The sequence below is a fragment of the Dermacentor andersoni genome, chromosome 8 (genome assembly GCF_023375885.2).
Source record: "Dermacentor andersoni chromosome 8, qqDerAnde1_hic_scaffold, whole genome shotgun sequence".
In the NCBI taxonomy this organism is placed as follows: Eukaryota; Metazoa; Arthropoda; class Arachnida; order Ixodida; family Ixodidae; genus Dermacentor; species Dermacentor andersoni.
The window spans coordinates 56,851,918-56,872,920 of record NC_092821.1 but is presented as its reverse complement, the minus strand read 5'-3'; the positions used below and the strand labels follow the sequence as shown (position 1 = coordinate 56,872,920).

The window sequence follows — 21,003 nt, the reverse complement described above, 5'->3', positions numbered from 1 at the left end:
CTCGTGCTGAGCACGTCAATTTCGGCATATACGCAAACATTAGCCGATTCGCCAACTGTGAGGTATAATCAGTTGTCTCTGACAGAGGACACTGACCTACGAGGGACGACAATTGAAAGCGTTGTTTCAGCGCTCGAGAATTACAGCTACATACACTTTCTTGTATTAGCGCCGCTCAAGATGAGTGAATAAAACAAGTCGCGTAAAAAAAATATCTATGGACACTTTGCTGAGCTAAAGTGCGATAGGCAAAAGCCTATCTATGACTGCCTCTGTTGCTGTTTGGACTGTTCTGGGAACTGACGCCGCCATGGCCGCGAGCATAGCCATATCGCAGCCACGTGCAATCGCAGCCATATCGCTGTAAAGGCTTGTCGCCGATGTGCCCGCACCCCCACGCGCATGCCCGCGCTCTCCCACGCGCCCACTCGCATAACGCTACTGGCATGGCGCCTCGTCTCCTTGCTCCTCTCGCCTGTGATCAACGCTTTCCTGCGTCCACCACGAACTGCGCCCGGACACTCATGAGCCACTAAAGGCTTACGCCTTAAAATGCATCACAGGCAGCCAACGTGGCGCCCAAACCGCCTCACTCCTCAACTTCCGGTCACACACCTTTGGCGAAAGGGAAAACAAAACATTTTGGCGTTCTCATTTGCTTTCTCTTTCTACTGCCTTCTACGATAGCTTTCCATTTTTGCATACGAACTGTGGCAATCTTTTACTGCAACCGCACTTTCTCTAATTCGGAATTTATGTTGGTTTTGTTTTTGGTTTGCACCGCTTATTCTGCTTTTCCTTTCTTTTTATTTCGCTTCAGTTATGACGTAGTAGTTCTGCGGAAACCAGCAAGGTGGAGAGAAGTAATGAATAAAGGGAAAATCAGACATCCACCGTTCGTAGCAATTGCTACGAACGGGTGGATGTTTGATTTTCCCTTTATTCATCGCTTCAGCTATGATAAATGTTCCTGTTCCTATTCTCATCACCGCTCACAGTGGGGCTTCGAAATAATCTTTCATCTGAGTGCGTTGTGTTCAAATACAAGCTTGTTCTCAGCCTCTACGTCGGAGACGGCCGTTCATATGCAGGTGATAATTTTTAAGTTTAACAAGAGTTTTCAAGATAGCCTCTTGCCAATAATTGAATTCTAGTCCCAGGGCCGGATTATTCACAGAGGCATACATTACTTTCACAAGAATGTAAAACACCTGTCCAGGTAGTTTACAAGCATTCACTAATTATTATCTGAATGAATTACTTTACGGCATGTATTGCAATTTACGAATTGTAGCCGGTGAGCCTGCAAGGCATAGAATGTCGAGAATGACGACAGTTCGGATATATTTGCCATCAAACTCTCCGTAAAAATGCAGTTCCGCTGACGTTTTTTAACAAACCTATCTTTTATGCAGTGCAGGACAAAAGTAACTGCAACATCCATGCATTTCGTCTCCTACCTTGGGAAATAATGTCGAAACTGGAGTAACCCTAGAAATTAATTTCAAGTGGATACGTGCGGCAAGCTCAATCGTTACCATTAGTAACTTGCAATATGGGCTAGTGATTAATTAAGAAGTTAATTAGTGACTGTTTTAGGCTTGTAGCGCAGCTCAGGAAGAGCTGCGCTACAAGCCTAAAACAGTCATGACATACCAACTCGCCCAAACTGCCACGCTTTTGACCTTAATTAGTGAGTTCTTATTAATTATTTGAATATGCCTTTTTATTTATCGTACTAGTGAGTGCTTCTCCCCTCTTCGAATAATCCATCTCAACGCCGAGTACTGTTCTACCTGCCATATGATATTAAAAATTTCGGAAAAGTTAAAAATTAGTACGCTTGATAATGTAGTTAAGCTCGACGCCATTGCATAAAAATTCATCTATTGGGGCACCCGAGATCTTGCCTATTGGCATCATCCGCTCGAAAATTGATAGATTTTTCGATTCAAAGTTATGTTTTTGACTATGAATTCTGCTCTTTCTATGGCGTGTTGCTCGCATGGCATGTCTTGTAATAAACATACATCAACGCATAATTTATATACGAACTCCTCAAATCGCTGAATCTCCCGAGATATTGTTTTCAACGTCGTCGTCACTCCCATTAATATATGTTAGGCCACCAACTATAGAAACACGGTTTTGGTGCCAGGTTAATTTTGATAGTTTTATAGCACTTTCTTTACAATTGCGCCCCGTTGAGCGCACAAAAAGCAACCTTGTCAACTACGCCGCCAATGGATTTTGAAGTAATATTCCATTGTTAATCTGTTCCAAGCTGTACACCCAAGCCACTGTAATATCGTGCAACTTTACCGTTAAGCCAAGTGTGAACAAGGTGAATGCAGGAGCCAACGTTTCGACAAGTGGACTTGTCTTTTTCAAGACAAGTCCACTTGTCGAAAGGCTGGCTCCTGCATTCACCTTGTTCACGTTTTGCTCATCGTCTTGAATTTCCATGTCCCGCATTGCCCGTCTTTTCCCTGGAACTTTACCGTTAGTGATTTCAACAGAAGTTGAACCAAGAATTTAAATTTGTGGAAAGGTGGCCAGTATTTCGAAAGCCAGGGTAGGTACGACAATAGGCGGCAAGGATGAGGTTGGGTTTCATTACAATGCCGTTCGTGTTAGGAACACACTGGTAAGGATGGCGATACTCAATGCAAGGGTATGCTTGTTTCACAAGACAGGAGTTGAAAACTTGAAGGGTTTTATTTATTTATTTATTTACAATACCCCTAAAGGCCCTCGAAGGAGGGTATTACATAGGGGGGGGGGATGGACATTTTTTAAGTCTGTGACTCAAGTGTGACCAATCAATTCCTCATCACCTGTCACAGTCAGCTGCGCTCTTCTTACTGGAGAACCGCAAGACTCTTGAAACCATGGCAGAAGTAACTAATATTTTCATGGAGACAAGGACTATGAAATTTACTAGTACTAGAAAAGCAAGTGTACATTTAGGTACAGCATACATAAAAACAAAAACATTTAGAAGACGTTTTTTTGTTTTCGTTCAACAAGTCAGTGTAGTCAACATAAGAAAAAAAAAAGGGAAAGAAAAAAAAAGGTTACATAAAAACGTCAGGAGCAAGCAGCACATCACACAGCATAAAAATTATCCGGGAAACACACTGAATAAGGAAACAACATTTTAGCAGCTTCTCACAGTAGTGCAAATTGTTTCCTTAAATTTGGCTATGTCAGTTTCCATGGCTATGTATGAGGGTAAATCGTTCCAATCGATGATAGTGCGTGGTACGAAGGATTGAGCGAAAGTTAATGACCGACACAAAATGCGTTTTACTTTGTTAGGGTGATCGCGGCGAGGAAAGATAATCGGCGGTGACTGAAAGAAATCATCACGAAGTGAGGAATGGTGGAAAAGTTTATGAAATAGTGATAAGCGGGAATGTTTTCGACGAAGGCTCAAGGATTGCAAACCGGCACGATTTTTTAAAGATGTAATGCTGGTGAATGTAGAATAATCTGAAAAAATAAATCGAGCAGCACGGTTCTGCAGGGCTTCAAGGTTAGAGGCTAGATATACCTGATGGGGATCCCAAATTGCCGCAGCATATTCAATTTTCGGGCGAATGATTGTGGTATATGCCTGTTTTCGTGCGAGTGGTGGCGCTTGCTTGAGGGTTCGTTTAAGTATTCCAAGAGTACGGTTAGCAGCTGCCAGGGTTAAATTTATATGGTGATGCCATGTTAGGTCAGACTGGAAATGAAGGCCAAGATATTTGTAGGAAGTGGAAGACTCAATCGTGCTGTTATTAATGAAGTAAGTGTTTTCAATTCGAGACTTTCGGCCGTTAAATGTCATGAACTTGGTTTTAGAGATATTAAGCGACATTAGCCATTTGGAGCACCGTAAGGCAATTGCATCAAGGTCAGATTGCAAGCATTGGCGATCGATATCAGAGGAAATTGTGCGGTAAATTACGACATCATCGGCAAAGAGACGAACCCGGGACGTTACGCAAGAAGGAAGATCGTTAATATATATTAAGAAAAGTAAAGGACCTAGCACGCTGCCCTGGGGGACACCGGAAGTAACGTGGGCAAAAGAAGAATTGTAGTTGTTAGCGGAAGTGTACTGGAGCCTGGAGGAAAGAAAATCTTTAACCCATGCGAGGACGTTAGGGTGTATGTTAAGGCATGCAAGTTTGAGAAGTAATCTGTGGTGCGGAACGCAATCAAAAGCTTTGGAGAAATCAAGGAAAACTGCATCTACTTGTAAACCAGCGTCAATGGATGAGTGTAAGTCATGAACAAACCCTGCAAGTTGTGTTTCACAAGAGTAGCCCTTGCGGAAACCGTGTTGATACTGGTATATTATGTTGTGGCTTTCTAAGTATTTGGCAGTTTGGGAGTGAATGACGTGTTCCATGACCTTGCATATGGTACTTGTTAGCGAAATAGGTCTGTAGTTACATGGTAAAGAACGGTCGCCTGACTTGAAAAAGGGTGCTACCTCGGCTATTCGCCAATCATCGGGGATAGTGCCTGTCGCGAGAGATTGTGAAAAAAGGGCCGTCAGAATACTACAGATGCCATGGCGTGTATCTTTCAGTATAGTGTTATTGATACCATTATGATCACATGTAGAAGAAATTTTCAGTTTACTTAAAAGGGAAAATATGCCCGCTTCGGTTACATCAATTTCTGGCATGTCAATGTCAGATATACAATCCTTCATAGGTGCGGTAGTAATGTCCTCGCAGGTAAAAACAGCCGTGAATGTCTCATTTAGAAGTTCTGCGCATTGTGATTCCGGAAGTGAAATGTTGTTGCTATCATGAAGAGTGATACCAGGATGTTGTTTGGGATTCACGATGCGGCAGAATCTTCGAGGGTTATTTTTAAGCATAGATGTTAGGTTATGGCAAAAGAAATGACGGCGTGTGGTTTTAAGTAATGTTTGGTATTCTTTATCGCAGGCTTTGTAACGCAGCCAAGAAACCGACGTAACGTTTTTATCGGCCTGTCTGTAGAGTCGCTTTTTTTTATTGTTTAAACGCCGAAGCTGCTGCGTGAACCAGGGAGTAGTACGGTTGCTTTTTATTGTAATGATAGGTATGAATTTTTCTATTAGTTCTTTGAGGAAGTTTTTAAACAGAAGCCAATTTTCTTCTACCGTGAATGATAGGTGCCTGTCAATAAAGTGCTCTGAAAAATTCGATAATTCGGAATTCATATTAGCAAAGTTGGCTCTGTTGTAGAATCTGATTTTTTTGTTGGTGGCTTGTCGCGTGTTAAACGGGCGTGTGAGGTTGCCGGTGATAATGGCGTGGTCAGAAAGGCCATCTAAGTGGGTGATATCAGAGCAAAGGTCAGGATTGTTTGTAAGGATGAGGTCGAGAATATTTGCAGAGGTCGCCGAGTGTCGCGTAGGTTGATCTATTACTTGTGTTAGCGAGTGGTCAAGGCAAGTGGTAAGAAATTCGTTCGCTTCGGTATCTTTGCACATAACTGTCAGCGTTGACCAGTCTATTGAAGGAAAGTTGAAGTCGCCGAAAATAATTAATACCGAGCTGGGAAATCGGATGACCACATCATCCAAAACTCTGCGAAATTCGCTCGCAAACGTGCACGTCATATCAGGAGGGCGATAAAATACACCGATAACAAAGGACGACGGGCCACACTTGAGGGAAACTAACACGCATTCAAGAAAGGAATTAACAGCAACGGGAACGGCCATTACATCATGTTTTATGGCAATAAGAACACCGCCTCCCTTTCGTTGAAGCCTGTCAGTACGAAAAAAATTATATTCTGTACCGCTGACCAAGATACAGTTGTCAGGAACAGTATCATTCAGCCAGGTTTCGGTAAGAGCCACTATGGAAGCTGAACAGGAATCTATCAATGAAGACAGTGGGACAGTTTTTGGGAGAACACTTCGTATATTTGTGTACAAAAAGCCAATATCACGTGAGGCCAATTGCGCTTTTTCTAAAGAAGGCACTAATGTGGCGGGATAGCATGTATTAGTGCGTCATTCGGTCTGGTCATTTATAGCAGTTACATTTTCTGTGCCCCGTTCGTTGGTGTTATAGAAAACTGCTGTTTCATTTCTCTTGCCATTTCCTCATAAACAGCGCTTGTAGGTAGTTATTTTTCTGTCTCATACTGGAAATTTTAAAAGATGATGGACAATGCAAGTGCGCGATCTTCGCAGGTGACACAGGTCCGCTGCAATTACAACTTTTTTTCACTGTTTGCCATGCGAAAGCACTGACAGTTTACAGAGTAAATGCAGCCATATATTTGCCGTAGTTCTATTGTGAAATAGCCGCAGTAGCAGACGAGCGAGTGCTTTGTGACAGGCTTCTCACTACAGAGCCAACTTTGTCGCGTTCAAGTAACTGCTCGTTAAACAGCGCTTCATGCCCGGCAGATGGCGCACCTGCCAATGAAGCCATCGCATCCCGACATATAGTTATCTCATTTAAAAACTTCTTGACATTGAATGCTTTTTAAACAATTTTTTAGAAGTCCGAATGTGTATGGTGTCTGTTGATAGGTTCATGTGCGTTTACGACATCTGTTTTATTTTGTGCATGTGCAACAGCCTCAAGCTGCCATGTTGAAGCTGTCATCTGACATTTGTAGGGGCACAACTGCGCCATAACGTGATGTAGAGAAAATGTTCAAGCATGCAGGCTAGAAGTTGGATAAACACAGATATTGGCAACCTGCATTAGGCACTCTCTATGGAACAACTTGTTGTTTTGAGAGCAACAGCTTTTGTTACTAATTGTTCAGTGCTTGAAAGTTTCAGCAGCTTTTTATTGCGCACATGGAGCTCAAATTGGGTTTTAAAATTGTTGATGGAATGACACCAATTTACTGCACTTGGTGCACTTTACCTTGCAAGTTAAGTACGATGAAAGTTATAAGAAAATTGTTACTTATGCAATAAGTTTCGTGCGTAGCAATTTCCATTTTGCAACATCCGGAACGCAAGATAGCAACCTAGCAAACGTAGCACTTGACATCAGATGATGTCGTGGTTTCGTATTACGCTCATTTATGATCGAAAATGATAGGAGATTGTAAATGTTTTAAGAACCATGGAAATAAGGTACTGCTGATCCATGTATCTAAATATGATAATCTTCTGTTTAAATTTTCCAGGTAATGCTCTAGAACAGCCGAAGTTATCTGGAAGCTACATTACTTTGTATGCCAATAAGGGGTGCTTCATCGTTGGAACAGAGTCACCGGGTAAGAGTTTCATTATCTAAAAGTAGCCAGACATTGATTTTGTAATAGTAGATTTACTACAACGTTTTGTGAAATACCGAATTAAGATTGTAAAAACGCATATTTCTGGTATTGAAAGACACATCCTAAATCCTCCTCTTCAACCAATCTTTTCTAGTGGTAAAAAAATCATGTGCCATTCCACTCCGTGAAGGTGGATCAACAGCGAAGCTGATCCGATCGGCGCTGAGCTTCGGCAGATGCGCCGGAACATGCGGATACACGTAACCGTTAGTCGTCGAGAAACATGGAAGCGCACCCATTAGCAGAGCCTCTGTACAGGCGTTGTACTGAACCGAGGCACGTTGCCCTTTGTCAGCGGCTCCTTACACGTGCCGCAGAATGGAAACTCCCCAACGTTCTCGCCAGGAAAGCACCACATAAGCACATCTACCGCTTTCAGCCGTCGCTCTTCCAACCGTATGCCGCTCATCTCCGAGAGGTCGTTATGGAACCATAGGCGATCACATACTCAGCAGCTTGATCGGAATTTGCGATCGAGAAAGTCTCTTTGGAACCTCGCGTAGGCGCGGTCGAATTCCCACACCGCGACCTCGGGGCGTCGTCACTTTGCGGCGTTCTCGGCGTCGCGATATGCGTCGTCAGCTCTAGCTCGTCGCTGACGTACAATAAAACTTCGACTGGGGCCAGTTGGTATGGTATCTTCCTGCTTGCTGCAATATACTGTTTTACGAAGGGCAAAAAAGAGACAGACAGACACGTGCGCGAACTTTCAAGTGTTCATTGTTCGCTATCAAACCTCAAATATATACACGACGGGTACCAAATATAAATAGATAACACGAAGTGAAAGACGAAAAAGAAGCCAAGGTACTCACGTCTGATTTAATAGTGACAAGTATGGCTAGATCAAATATCCGTTTATGAATTTAAAGCTGATTCTGCCAGCGCCACAGAACGTCTACTGACGTGGTTTCGCGGGTCATTTTTAAGCATGAAAAACGCTTCCGAAATTTACTTCTCACGCACAGACTATGCCATGCACTACTTCATGCATTCACAGAGACACAACGGCGACGGAGAGGCGTTTCAGACAGAAGTGCGCTCTTTTCGCGCTCTCTTTTCGTTCACGCTCTCTTTTTAGGGAAGAGTTTTTCTACGCGGACTCCATCAAATCTCGGATCCCAGTCATGGGCTGTTTCTCTGTAATAAGAGTGGTCCAAAATGAACTATGCAGAAGTAGTCCGAAGATTACAAGTCGCACATGGGGCACCCTACGTTAATACGCTAAAGTTGTCATTGTGAACACGTAACAAGAAAGTTGAAGATGATATAGGTAGCGAACACAGCATCAAACATTTTTTTCTTAACGTGAGAATTCTAATAAAACGCGCACCGTGAACGAATATATTTGTACGTAACAGTTATATATCGAAAAAAAAAATATTTTTATCTATCGCCTAAACGTTTTAATAGATAATATTTCTTTTACGCCAGGCGTAAGTGAATTTCATAATGAAATCTATAAGGAAACAGTGGCGATTTTCCTATGGTTAGTACGTATTTAAGGCACAAAATGATCTTTACGGATAGTAAATCTTGTGATATAAGGATTAAATAGCATAAAAACGAGGAAAATGATGACTGTCACTGTTCCATGAAAAGCCAAATAAATAAAACACAAATACCGTAAGTATATAGGTCAGAGTTAGGCAGTATATTTAGATGCATGAAAATATGATGAGATGAAGACAATCGGTAGCGGTAGTAATAAGGTGCACAGCTTGCTTTTCTAATTTCTTGAGAGGCCAAATGTGAACTGAATATATACTTCTCCAAGATCTGATGTTGTAACATTATGTGTGTATGCATGAGTGGATGATACCACGCAATTAAATCCTTATGCAAAAACACATTTGATATTTCAACGATGACCTAATCCCGTATGGAATATTTAAACATGTGTGATTATGGCGGTGAAATATCAAATAGATCTCAGCTATACGAAATAGGTTCAGGACAACATTCATTTGCGCTAGATGGTGCATATTTTTTTCAACACATACCTGACATCGTTGGAAAGGTCAACGTCTCCGATTACCCTCACCATTCTTTCCGGGGGCTTCTTGTCCTTCTTCAGAGAAGACGACTGGCGCTTGTCCTGTGTAGTTCTGTCTATCGTGATCTCTTAGTTGGTGCTGTTCCTTCATAATTCAAACATACGAACTAGAACGGAAAAATGTACGTTTAAAGAAATGACTGCAGATTTGATATAGAGGCCGGGAATAGTTTGTAGTTTTTTGTTGGGTGAAAGAAAAAGCACAAAGTTAGTCTTTAATAAACGAGTTCAGAATTTCACCACTATTTACGAGTGGTAAAGTCAGCTTGCTTGTTAGAGACGCGATTCGCAATATCAAAATGATTAGAAATGATAGTCATGTCTAGGGCGTAAACTAAGCACGAAGAATATTTTAGAACAAATGGTAAGTCATAATTGTATACTAAACATAACAAGGGACCTCAGACCAAAGCTTGTGAAATACTCCCATTAATAGGACAGGATCAGATTTATATTTATAAATAGAAATGACCCGAAACCTATTAAGGAGAAAACTCTGTAAAAGTGTCAGTGCAGGACCAGTTACGCTTTAGTACTATAATTGATCAAGAAATACCTAAATGATCAATGCTATCAGAGGCTTTTGAGAAGGCAACAAAAAGAAAACCTGCGAGGTTACCACTATCAATGGATTTTGTTAGTGAAGCATGTAACTGTTGTATTCGTAGAAAGACCTGCTCTGAAGCGAAATTGGCATAAAGAGAGTATACCTAACATACCGAAATTTTTCGATAGTCAGAGTTATATTAGTTTTTACAAGACTTTATCTTTTAAAGGAGGCTCAGATATGTGCCTATCTGCGTCTACACTCAGTAGGACACATTTCTCACAAGCAGCTACTAATTTTGGAGACTGAAATTTATAGTTAGATGCCATTTTTGAAGCAGCGGTTGAACTAGTGGCAACAAAGGAGCTTATGCAATTAGTATGGTTTGAATGATCATTGTCTAACCGAGGTCGGGTAGCTTTAACGCGAAAGCGTACACACACCTTCTATGAAATCGTCGAGTCGGAGGCCAACGAGCTGGGAGAGAGATACGAGAGGGCCGGAGGAGGAGGGCGCTTAGAGGGGGAGAAAGGAAGTGCGCACCACGAGAGGGTGAGCACCAACCGAGGGTGGAGCAGCAACGCGAGCGGGGGCAGGCGGAGCGCAGGTCTACGAGCCCGAAGTCGTCTGCACGCGCCGGGCACGAGCTGAATACGACCAGCCGGAGGTGCGGGCCCGGTAGGCTCCGGTAGAACGCGCTACGTGGCTTGCGATAATACGGGTACGTTATGCAAGGTGGCGCAGCTTAGAAACTACACAAAAGTACCGATACGCTAGCGCTTGGCCCGAACGCACGAAGTGAAACGTCACTATAAATTTTAATTCTGAGGAAAGTGGCAAAAGCTCGGACGCACAGGTAGGGAAAGGAGAAGTCGATCGGGAGTTATGTCAAAATACAGGTGTATAACACGAAGGGACTGAGACGGTAGAACTGCAAGTGGATGGTTGTATTTTGGAAAAAGAAGCATTGACTAAGTCTTTGGGCATATTGAGGACAGTGTTCTTAAGACGAACAGAAATAACTTTGCTATTCGACTTGGTGGAATTTAAGTATCTGTTGAAAAGCTGGCTCTTTTTCTTAATGTTATTTTCCTGAGTGGAAGGTATAATAAAAAATAATTTCGTTAAGCTTTTTTTAAAAGCAAAGCTTTGTTGGAGTACCTCCCCAGCACAATTCTAAGTATTCATTGAACGGTTGATGTTTGGTCTTATGAATATGGCGTTTCCTGCGAATGAACTGTATGAGTGAATTGTGCAGCCAACGGTTGCGTGGTGCAATGTAACGTCTGTTTGAAGATTACATTATAGTTCAACGCTCAACAGCTGAACAAATAACGTAGTAAAACCTGATTAACATCGCGTCTTGATTAGCACCAGCCTATACATTTGACTAGTCTCTTTGGGCAATGCGCTAACGATAACTGTTAGAATAAAAAAGACGCCTCTCACGTGATGCGCTCCTATGAATGGGGAGGCTTACAAAATAGAGTAACACGGCAAAGTGATCTGTTACATAAGTTTTGCTCACGCCTACTTGAATGGCGTCAACGAAGTTCGAGAGGATGTGATCAGTTAACTACTGTGATCCATGATCAGTGCAGCGTCTTGGAACAGAAAATAAATATTAATACCCGTGGCTATAAATACAAGTAATGTATTCAACGTTACTACGGCTTGACGAATCAAGTGAATTTAAATTCACGTCGGCCACGAATAATACATTTCGACACTCGAGGCTAAGCTTGCTAAGGAAGTGAGTAAAAGTTTCACAGAAATTGAAAGGGTAGAAGAAGGCGAACGATATACACAGGCCAGACAATGTTTTTCGTCGATTTCACAATGTGCCGGGGAAATAATTTGGAACTAGACAGATTAGCACTTATCGAAATTCAAATGATAATCACTGTGGCTTGTTTTGAGAATATCATTGAAAATCAAAATTGTTCAACCACTACGATGATCACCGGTACGATGACAATATTCACTGCAATAACCGGGGATGCATCGTATACTAAGAATAAATGTACTTAAGTATTGTGATTTTGCTGCGTTCTTCGAATATTGTAAACAGCGGCAATAATATGTGTAGTTTCCGTCTTGAGATGCACTTCACAATGTCGAATGATCAATTGACCTGTACCATTTAACGATAACTAGCATAGAGCATTTATTTTGTCTTAAGCGAAATGTTCTTGTTTCACTTAGTGCCGCGTCTTAATTTTCCGTACAGTGTTTTCTACTGGTAATTTAAAACTTATGCCTCAGAAATGAGCACGTCGGCTGGTACTCAAAATGAACGGCAGAGAATTTGCAAGCAAGACTATAGCGTCGGCGCTGTCCACAGAGCACGCGAAACATTTGCAAACACGAGACTACTGCAAGCATTGTCGTCTCACCAAATCCACTTCAAAGATTTGTCAAGAGCGCATAGTTTCGAGGAAAGACTCAAAGATACAGCACTATTCGGTAGGTTGCCATAATGTACCGTCCTAGATTACATGGGCTCCTCGCCCATAACTAAGCAGTTTCTTTTCCATGAGTGGTTGCAAACAGAATGTGTTTCTCAGAAGCCCCACCGAACATTCTTGAAAATTCCTGAACATCTCGAAAATCGCTAAGCTACGACTGAACTTGCGAGTGCCGTTTAGTTGTCGAGGGCGCGAGAACTGCTCCGGGGCAGTTGTTCATGAAGCAGACTTTCAAGCTGTGCAAATGTGCTACGTGGTTAAAAGTGTAGATGAAATAATGTTTTTAAGATATGCAATAAGACTAAATAAAAAAAAACTGAGTGTACAGTATTGCCTCAGTGATGGAATACATAATCGAATCCTGCTCCCTCCACCCGCCTTTCAATGCGGCGGACTGCGAATACACTCCTGTACTTAGATATATATGCACGTTAAAGAACGCGATATGGTCCAAATCATTCCGAAGTTCTTCACTATGGCTTGATTTGTAATCATATCGTGGTTTTGCAGGTAAAACGCCATAACGTTTCTTGTGTCACGGACCTCCTCCGGAGACCACTCTGGCCGAAAGAATGGACTAGGCGACAGGTGTACCCACACACATGCACATTTAATACAACCAACGCGACACAAACACCAGCACACAAACCTAACAAAACTAACAAAATACAAAGGCTATCAGTACACACGACCCGGCAACACTGCTACTAGCGTTCTACTGTTAGTGGTTGGCGTTCGTGCTCACGTCTGGCTTGGTGCGCATTTGACGTGGTATGGCTCCCGTAGCCGGCGTCGGAGTGGCGTTCGACATTCTAGGGCTGGCGTCGCTGGCGGCGTCGTTGGCTGCGTCGTACACGCTCCAGGTCCAAACGCCCGGGGAGGTGTGGCCGATGATGTTGGCGTTGGGGCACCACCTAGAAGAGTGGCGACAGCGCTGGAGATGCCCCTGGCCGTAGCAGCAGGTAGCGTGCTCCGTGGACTCCCCGGAATGGGCTCAGGAACCGCAGGAAGTCTGCGGTGCGAAGCCGTAGAACGCGAGCTCACCGGAGCAGTAGCCGAAGTCGCTCTCTTCCGGTCGAACCGTCCCTGACCCGCCGAGTCTCCGCTGCTTCGTTCTTCCCCCCCGTGTCTCGCCCTTCCTCGCCCTTTTATAGCCTTCTTGTTAGTCCACGTAATCCTTCTCTTCGCCTTCTCTTTTCCACCAATCATCTCTTGTCACCTCACTGAGAACTTCTTTATCTTCGTCAGTCTTCGGTTAACCCACGTCATCCTTAACGCCATCCTCGTCCTCCTCTTGAAACTTTTCTTCGTTTATAATTTTATTTTAGCCTGCCTCTTATATGTGACAAGGGCCCCTCTCTCAAGAGTTCTTCCCTGAAAAACTGCTGACGTCGTCCTCCTCTTCAAGCCATCCAGCCAACCGACTATCTAATGTGGCGATTCTCGATCCAGCACACCACTCAACACATCGAAGATGACCAGCACACACAAAAAGCACACCACTAACACATCCCACCAAAGTGTGTTTTCGGAACCCCAACACATCACTGCCGTTGTCCATACAGCGTCCTTAATAAACATGTTAATCTTCACAACCAGACTCCGTTTTCGGAACACTGCCGTTGTCCACACGGTGTCCTTAATAAACATGCTAATGTCCACAACACACTGCTTTGTATAATCACGTTACAACCACAACAACACCAACAACACGATACGTCCCTGAGATACATAGCACAGCAGCAACAACAAGATACCTCCCAGAGATACCTAGAGCTGTTCAGTGGACTCTACTCATGAAGTCCGCTCCAACGTTATCCCTGCCTTTAATATATTCCACCTGAAATGAGTATTCTTGCAAGGCTAAACTGGACTTACTGGACTCCTTACTCCGCTTCTCTTTGCTATGCTTTTCTTTGCTTCCGTGCTTATCCTTGTTGTGTTTTTCCTTGCTTTGTTGCTTTTGTTTACTTTGCTTATCCTTGTTGTTTTTCTCCTTGCTGCTCTTTTCCTTGTGTGCTTCTTGGAGGCCCGCTCCTTTCTCGACTCCTCCTTACTGCCTTTGTCCGCCTTCTCCTTGCTTCCTTTGCCCACCTTCTCCTTGCTGGGCTTAGCCTTGCCAGCCTTCTCTTTGCTTCTGGATCTCGAGCTGCCTTCCTTAGAGGAGCGTTTCTTGGCCCTCTTGGATTTGCGCTTGCCTCCCCATTTCTCTTTGGTGCTCTTGCTGCTCTTGCTGCCTTTGCTGCTTAGCCAAGGACAGAAACCCTTCTTTTTGTTCTCTTTACTATCCTTGCCTTTGCTTTTCTTGTTTTTGCTCTTACTCTTCTTGTCTTTAGACTTGTCTTTGCCCTTGCTCATCTTGTCTTTGGACTTGTCTTTGCCCTCTTTCTTTCTTTCCAAACGCTGCATTGCTCTGGCTATCGATTGAGTTCTTGTCTCCACTGCCGACGAGAAACTGACTGCCCCATCACTCGCCTGAGCTGTCGTGGGCTTTTCCTCCTTTGGGTTTTTTTCAACGTCGATCATCCTCCACTAGGGATCGGGGTCGTCGACACTTCTTGCACCCGTAATGTTTCCCAAGATGAGATCGTAGATGGGCTGCTCTACGCACTTTGCCACTACCTGTCCGGTATAATATGACGTGGACACTAGAATCCTGGCTTCAGGAAGGTACGTTACTGTGCTATCTACAAGAGTGACGGCCGACGTTTCCACTGTAAAATCCTCGTCCTTCACCAGGCTTCTCCGAACCAAAACTGCGTTGGCTCCGCTGTCCCTAAGCACCAGAACAGGACGATCCCCTATTTGCCCAACCACCACCGGCATTGCTGCTTTTGACTTGGGTGCTCCATTCACCACCTCATTTCCCAGTGGCGTTTGTTCTCCTTGCTGTGGAACTTCAGGTGGTGTGACAAGTTCTGCTCGAGAGTCGACAACGCATGCAGCTTGGTCTGGCGTTCTATACCGACACTCATCCACAGTGTGTCCTCTCCTCTTACAACTCTGACACACAGCCTTTGTGTTTTGAGCAACGTCACTGGTCCGACAGTCAGCTGCACGGTGTCCCACCTTGCCGCAGAGAAAACACCTTACTAGCGCCTTAGATGCAGTGCCATATGCTCTTGGTTTTGCAGCATCTGTCTCTGGGACCTTCTGTGTCTCCTCCCTCCGCTTACTCATATTTCTCAGCCTCTGAGCCTCGAGGAATTGGCCTGTAGTGTCGGCAAACTCTTCTAATCAACACAACTTCCTTTCTTTCAAGAATAGTGCCAGCTTTGAGCTGCAACATGCTAAAAATTGCTCTGTCACCAGCTTGTCACGCACCCCTTCAAAACTCTTTCCCGTGTTGGACATATCGATCCACCTATCGAAATAGTTGGTCAGCCTGCAGGAAAACTGCTTAACGGTTTCAGAATCCACGGGTTTCGCGGTGCGAAATCTCTGCCGAAAACCTTCTGCCGTAAGCCTGAATCTTTGGAGGAATGCCTTCTTAACCCTCTCGTAGTCCATGGACTCAGCCGCCGGCATCCTACCAAACACATTCAGCGCCTCCCCGACTAAGCACATACTCAATGCCGTGGCCCATTCACTATGCTCCCAGCCTTGCCCCAAAGCTATCCGCTCGAATCGTTGCAGATACGCGTTCAAATCATCTCTTTTGTCATCAAAAGGAGCCATCAACTTTCTTGGACAAACTTTGGCTGGTCCAGGGGATTCGGTACCCGCTAAGGAACGCTGATCATCGTCTGTGATCCCATCATAGCCTCCCTACGATATGCGCCTGTTTGCACAAAAGGAACTCCTTCTCCTGTTCCATCTTCCTTTTCTCCTGTTCTGCCTCGCGAGCATCTGCGCGTGCTTGCGCCCTTTCCTCTCACTGCCTTTTTGCTTCTTCTTTCTCCTCGTCCCAGAGACGCATCGCCTCTTCCTTGCTTAACCCTAGCTTAAGCGCAAGTTCTAGCGTTTTTGCCAAATCCATACATTCTGCCGTCAAGAGATCGGAAAGATCCGAGACAAAGAAAAAAGACACAAGGAAATGAATCCTGGCTGGCTCGCCACTTCACTTTGTCACGGATCTCCTCCGGAGAACACTTTGGCCGAAAGAATGGACTAGGCGACAGGTGTACCCACACAGATGCACATTTAGTACAACCAATGCGACACAAACACCAGCACACAAACCTAACAAAACTAACAAAATACAAAGGCTATCAGTACACACGACCCGGTAACACTGCTACTAGCGTTCTACTGTTAGTGGTTGGCGTTCGTGCTCACGTCTGGTTCGGTGCGGATTTGACGTGGTATGGGTCCCGTAGCCGGCGTCGGAGTGGCGTTCGATATTCTAGGGCTGGCGTCGCTGGCGGCGTCGTTGGCTGCGTCGTACACGCTCCAGGTCCAAACGCCCGGGGAGGTTTGGTCGATGATGTTGGCGTTGGGGCACCACCTGAAAGAGTGGCGGTAGCGCTGGAGATACCCCTGGCCGTAGCAGGTGGTAGCGTCCTCCGTGGACTCCCCGGAACGGGCTCAGGAACGGCAGGAAGTCTGCGGTGCGAAGCCGTAGAACGCGAGCTCACCGGAGCAGTAGCCGGCGTCGCTCTCTTCCGGTCGAACCATCGCTGACCCGCCGAGTCTCCGCTGCTTCGTTCTTCCCCCCCGCGTCTCGCCCTTCCTCGCCCTTTTATAGCCTTCTTGTTAGTCCACGTAATCCTTCTCTTCGTCTTCTCTTCTCCACCAATCATCGCTTTCCATCTCACCGGATACTTCTTCTCTACTCCACCAAGCATCTCTTCTGACCTCACTGGGAACGTCTTCTTTATCTTCTTCAGTCTTCGGTTAACCCACGTCATCCTTAGCGCCATCCTCGTCCTCTTCTTGAAACTTATCTTCATTTATAAGTTTATTTTAGCCTCCCTCTTATATGTGACACTTTCAATACTTATGTGGGACCTCGTAGGTTCATCAAATAAGATGATAATAAAATCTATACTCAACATCCTAAAATAGAAAATTAAAAGCTACATAAAGAGCCGCAGTGGCACTTGCTTCATCCATATGGAAATGACGAAGTAGTCGGCAAAGAGAAAGTTTCTGTCTTGTTCTAGTATTTGTTTTTCTAATAACCAGCAGTCCACCCATTTCTTGGCCAATCCCCCATCGTGGGTAGGAGCCACACGTGCCACAGGCTACAACAACAACAACAACAACAACCAGCAGTGTCGATCTGCTATGGTATGGTATGGTATGGTATTCCTTATGCGATGGCGCACACCCACTGTGGGGGATTGGGATCTGCTATGAAACTTGTGGCTTCGTCTTTTAGAAAAGTGACAGTAGGGATTGCTCCTCGTTTTGGAACTGATTTTTTTTGTAACAAATGGAATCAATGACCAGTTGGCCAGTAGCGCCTTGTCCTGTCGTCTTTCTTGTCTCTGTCGTTTTGCGCTAAACAAAGTATTCATGCGTCATCAGACATTTGGTGCCACTTACCCCTGCGCAGCCCAGTGCTGCAGCCTGAACAATGTTGCCGGGCCTCATCGAAGGACAACGCTTGGACCGTCACCTCTTTTCCCATGGATCCGGCATCGCCATCGTCCCTGACATCATCGGATCAACTGCCTTTAAAGACCGGGCTCTCATCGTTGGTCTTCAGTGGGCAGGAAAGAGCGGCTACGATGCGGGCGTTCCAAATCTATCTTTGCTTCTCGATGCAGATGGTATCGATGTGCGTCCCCGGCAAGCCACAGCCACAGCCTGATGCGTCATCAGACATTTGCTGCCGCTTACGCCTGCGCAGCCCAGTGCTGCAGCCAGAACAATGTTGCCCGGCCTCATCGAAGGACAACGCTTTGACCGTCACCTCTTTTCCCATGGATCCGGCATCGCCATCGTCCCTGACATCATCGGATCAACTGCCTTTAAAGACCGGGCTCTCATCGTTGGTCTTCAGTGGGGAGGAAAGAGCGGCTACGATGCGGGCGTTCCAAATCTCTTTGCTTCTCGATGCAGATGGTATCGATGCGCGTCCCCGGCAAGCCACAGCGACAGCCTGATGCTCATCGGACATTTGGTGCCGCTTACCCCTGCGCAGCCCAGTGCTGCAGCCAGACAATGTTGCCCGGCCTCATCGAAGGACAACGCTTGGACCGTCACCTCTTTTCCCATGGATCCGGCATCGCCATCGTCCCTGACATCATCGGATCAACTGCCTTTAAAGACCGGGCTCTCATCGTTGGTCTTCAGTGGGCAGGAAAGAGCGGCTACAATGCGGGCGTTCCAAATCTATCTTTGCTTCTCGATGCAGATGGTATCGATGCGCGTCCCCGGCAAGCCACAACCACAGCCTGATGCGTCATCAGACATTTGGTGCCGCTTACCCCTGCGCAGCCCAGTGCTGCAGCCTGAACAATGTTGCCGGGCCTCATCGAAGGACAACGCTTGGACCGTCACCTCTTTTCCCATGGATCCGGCATCGCCATCGTCCCTGACATCATCGGATCAACTGCCTTTAAAGACCGGGCTCTCATCGTTGGTCTTCAGTGGGCAGGAAAGAGCGGCTACGATGCGGGCGTTCCAAATCTATCTTTGCTTCTCGATGCAGATGGTATCGATGTGCGTCCCCGGCATGCCACAACCACAGCCTGATGCGTCATCAGGCATTTGCTGCCGCTTACGCCTGCGCAGCCCAGTGCTGAAGCCAGAAAAATGTTGCCGGGCCTCATCGAAGGACAACGCTTGGACCGTCACCTCTTTTCCCATGGATCCGGCATCGCCATCGTCCCTGACATCATCGGATCAACTGCCTTTAAAGACCGGGCTCTCATCGTTGGTCTTCAGTGGGCAGGAAAGAGCGGCTACGATGCGGGCGTTCCAAATCTATCTTTGCTTCTCGATGCAGATGGTATCGATGTGCGTCCCCGGCAAGCCACAACCACAGCCTGATGAGTCATCAGACATTTGCTGCCGCTTACGCCTGCGCAGCCCAGTGCTGAAGCCAGAAAAATGTTGCCCGGCCTCGTCGAAGGACAATGCTTGGACCGTCACCTCTGTTCCCATGGATCCGGCATCGCCATCGTCCCTGACATCATCGGATCAACTGCCTTTAAAGACCGGGCTCTCATCGTTCGTCTTCAGTGGGCAGGAAAGAGCGGCTACGATGCGGGCGTTCCAAATCTATCTTTGCTTCTCGATGCAGATGGTATCGATGTGCGTCCGCGGCAAGCCACAACCACAGCCTGATGCGTCATCAGACATTTGCTGCCGCTTACGCCTGCGCAGCCCAGTGCTGCAGCCAGAACAATGTTGCCCGGCCTCGTCGAAGGACAATGCTTGGACCGTCACCTCTTTTCCCATGGATCCGGCATCGCCATCGTCCCTGACATCATCGGATCAACTTAAAGCCCCTTAAACTTCGTAAAGTAGTGCCACGCTTTGAAGAATGCCGCCTCCTCCTCCAGCGCTCTGGCCGAAGCCGACGCCGCGTCGTTATTGGCCTAATGGCATCACGTGGCCCCTTGCGCCGGCCTCGTTTGTTTACAGTCGCGCTTCAGTGCCATCTTTGCTCGAGAAGCGGCGCTTGTTGGCGGCATACCTTCCGTTCCTATTCTGTGTTGTTTTGATCTTGTGAACGCCTTGAAGGATGTTTTGTGGCAAGTGCGACGTCGCTTCACGTCACTTTCTGTTACCGTGACCTGCTGCGCGTTTGGATGCCAATATAGCTTTAGCAAAGGCAAGAATATGTTCGCGATACTGTCCGGTAAGCGCAACGGGTTAAGAAGAAAGACGTGGCTTACCGAATCAGGAGGGAGAACTTCCGACCAACTTCCTCCGCGTGACTATGTGATGTAAGTTGTGGCTCTCTCAGTATTGTATGTGCCAGGCTTGCGTATTGTTCTGCGGGCAATACCGTAGTAGATATTGCACAGTTCACTGTGCATGTTGTCATTTGTACGCACGCTTTACATGATTTTTACGCAACGTCTGCTTTGCTTATATGCTCACTACGTGGTCGTGTTAGTCATATTTGGTGCGCTTAATCGTTTTGAACGCCAACCGGCTTGAGTTCGCGGGCACGCGAGATTGCGTGCATTGACGTGATTACGAAATTTTTAAGATTCAGCGCAGTCCTTTTGATAAAATTTCAGTCTCGATCATGAAAGCGCCTCAAGAGAGCAACTCTCTGCCTTTTGTGGTTCCTTACTAGCCTTCTTTAGATAGACTAGCTTTGTTTGCCACATTTGTTCGTGTTCCTCGTTGACGGTCGCCCGGTGGATTTGCGATACAGACGCACCGATGAAAAGCGTGCGTGCTGTCCCGAAACCGTGTTGCGCGGTGCGTTCGTCGTCGAGCGACCGCATCATAGGTAATTGAGACGTATGTGCTAATTCGCGTGAGCTTTACAGTTTGCGAAGCTTATAATGCGGCGGTGGAGCACTCGCAAAGAAAACGTGCGGTCGCCCGCCCGTTCCCTGGCTGGTTTAGTCGTCGTTCGTGCTTAGTCGTTTGCTCGTTCGTTCGCACGCTCGTTTACTTGTTTGCTCGCTCGTTTACTTGTTTGCTCGCTCGTTTAGTCGTTTGCTCGCTCGTTTAGTTCGCGCGCTCATATAGTCGTTCGCTTGCTCGTC

At 45.8% G+C, this 21,003-nt stretch overlaps 1 protein-coding gene across 6 annotated transcripts in view; it reads left to right on the top strand.

Moving 5' to 3' along the window:
- Positions 1-21,003, top strand: part of LOC126526347 (uncharacterized) — a 185,398-nt gene that overhangs the window by 46,865 nt on the left and 117,530 nt on the right. For all 6 annotated transcript variants that reach the window (XM_072289687.1, XM_072289689.1, XM_072289686.1 and 3 more), the window contains one exon: positions 7,156-7,245. In XM_072289687.1, coding sequence (XP_072145788.1) covers positions 7,156-7,245 — 90 coding nt within the window. The remainder of the gene's footprint in view (positions 1-7,155; positions 7,246-21,003) is intronic.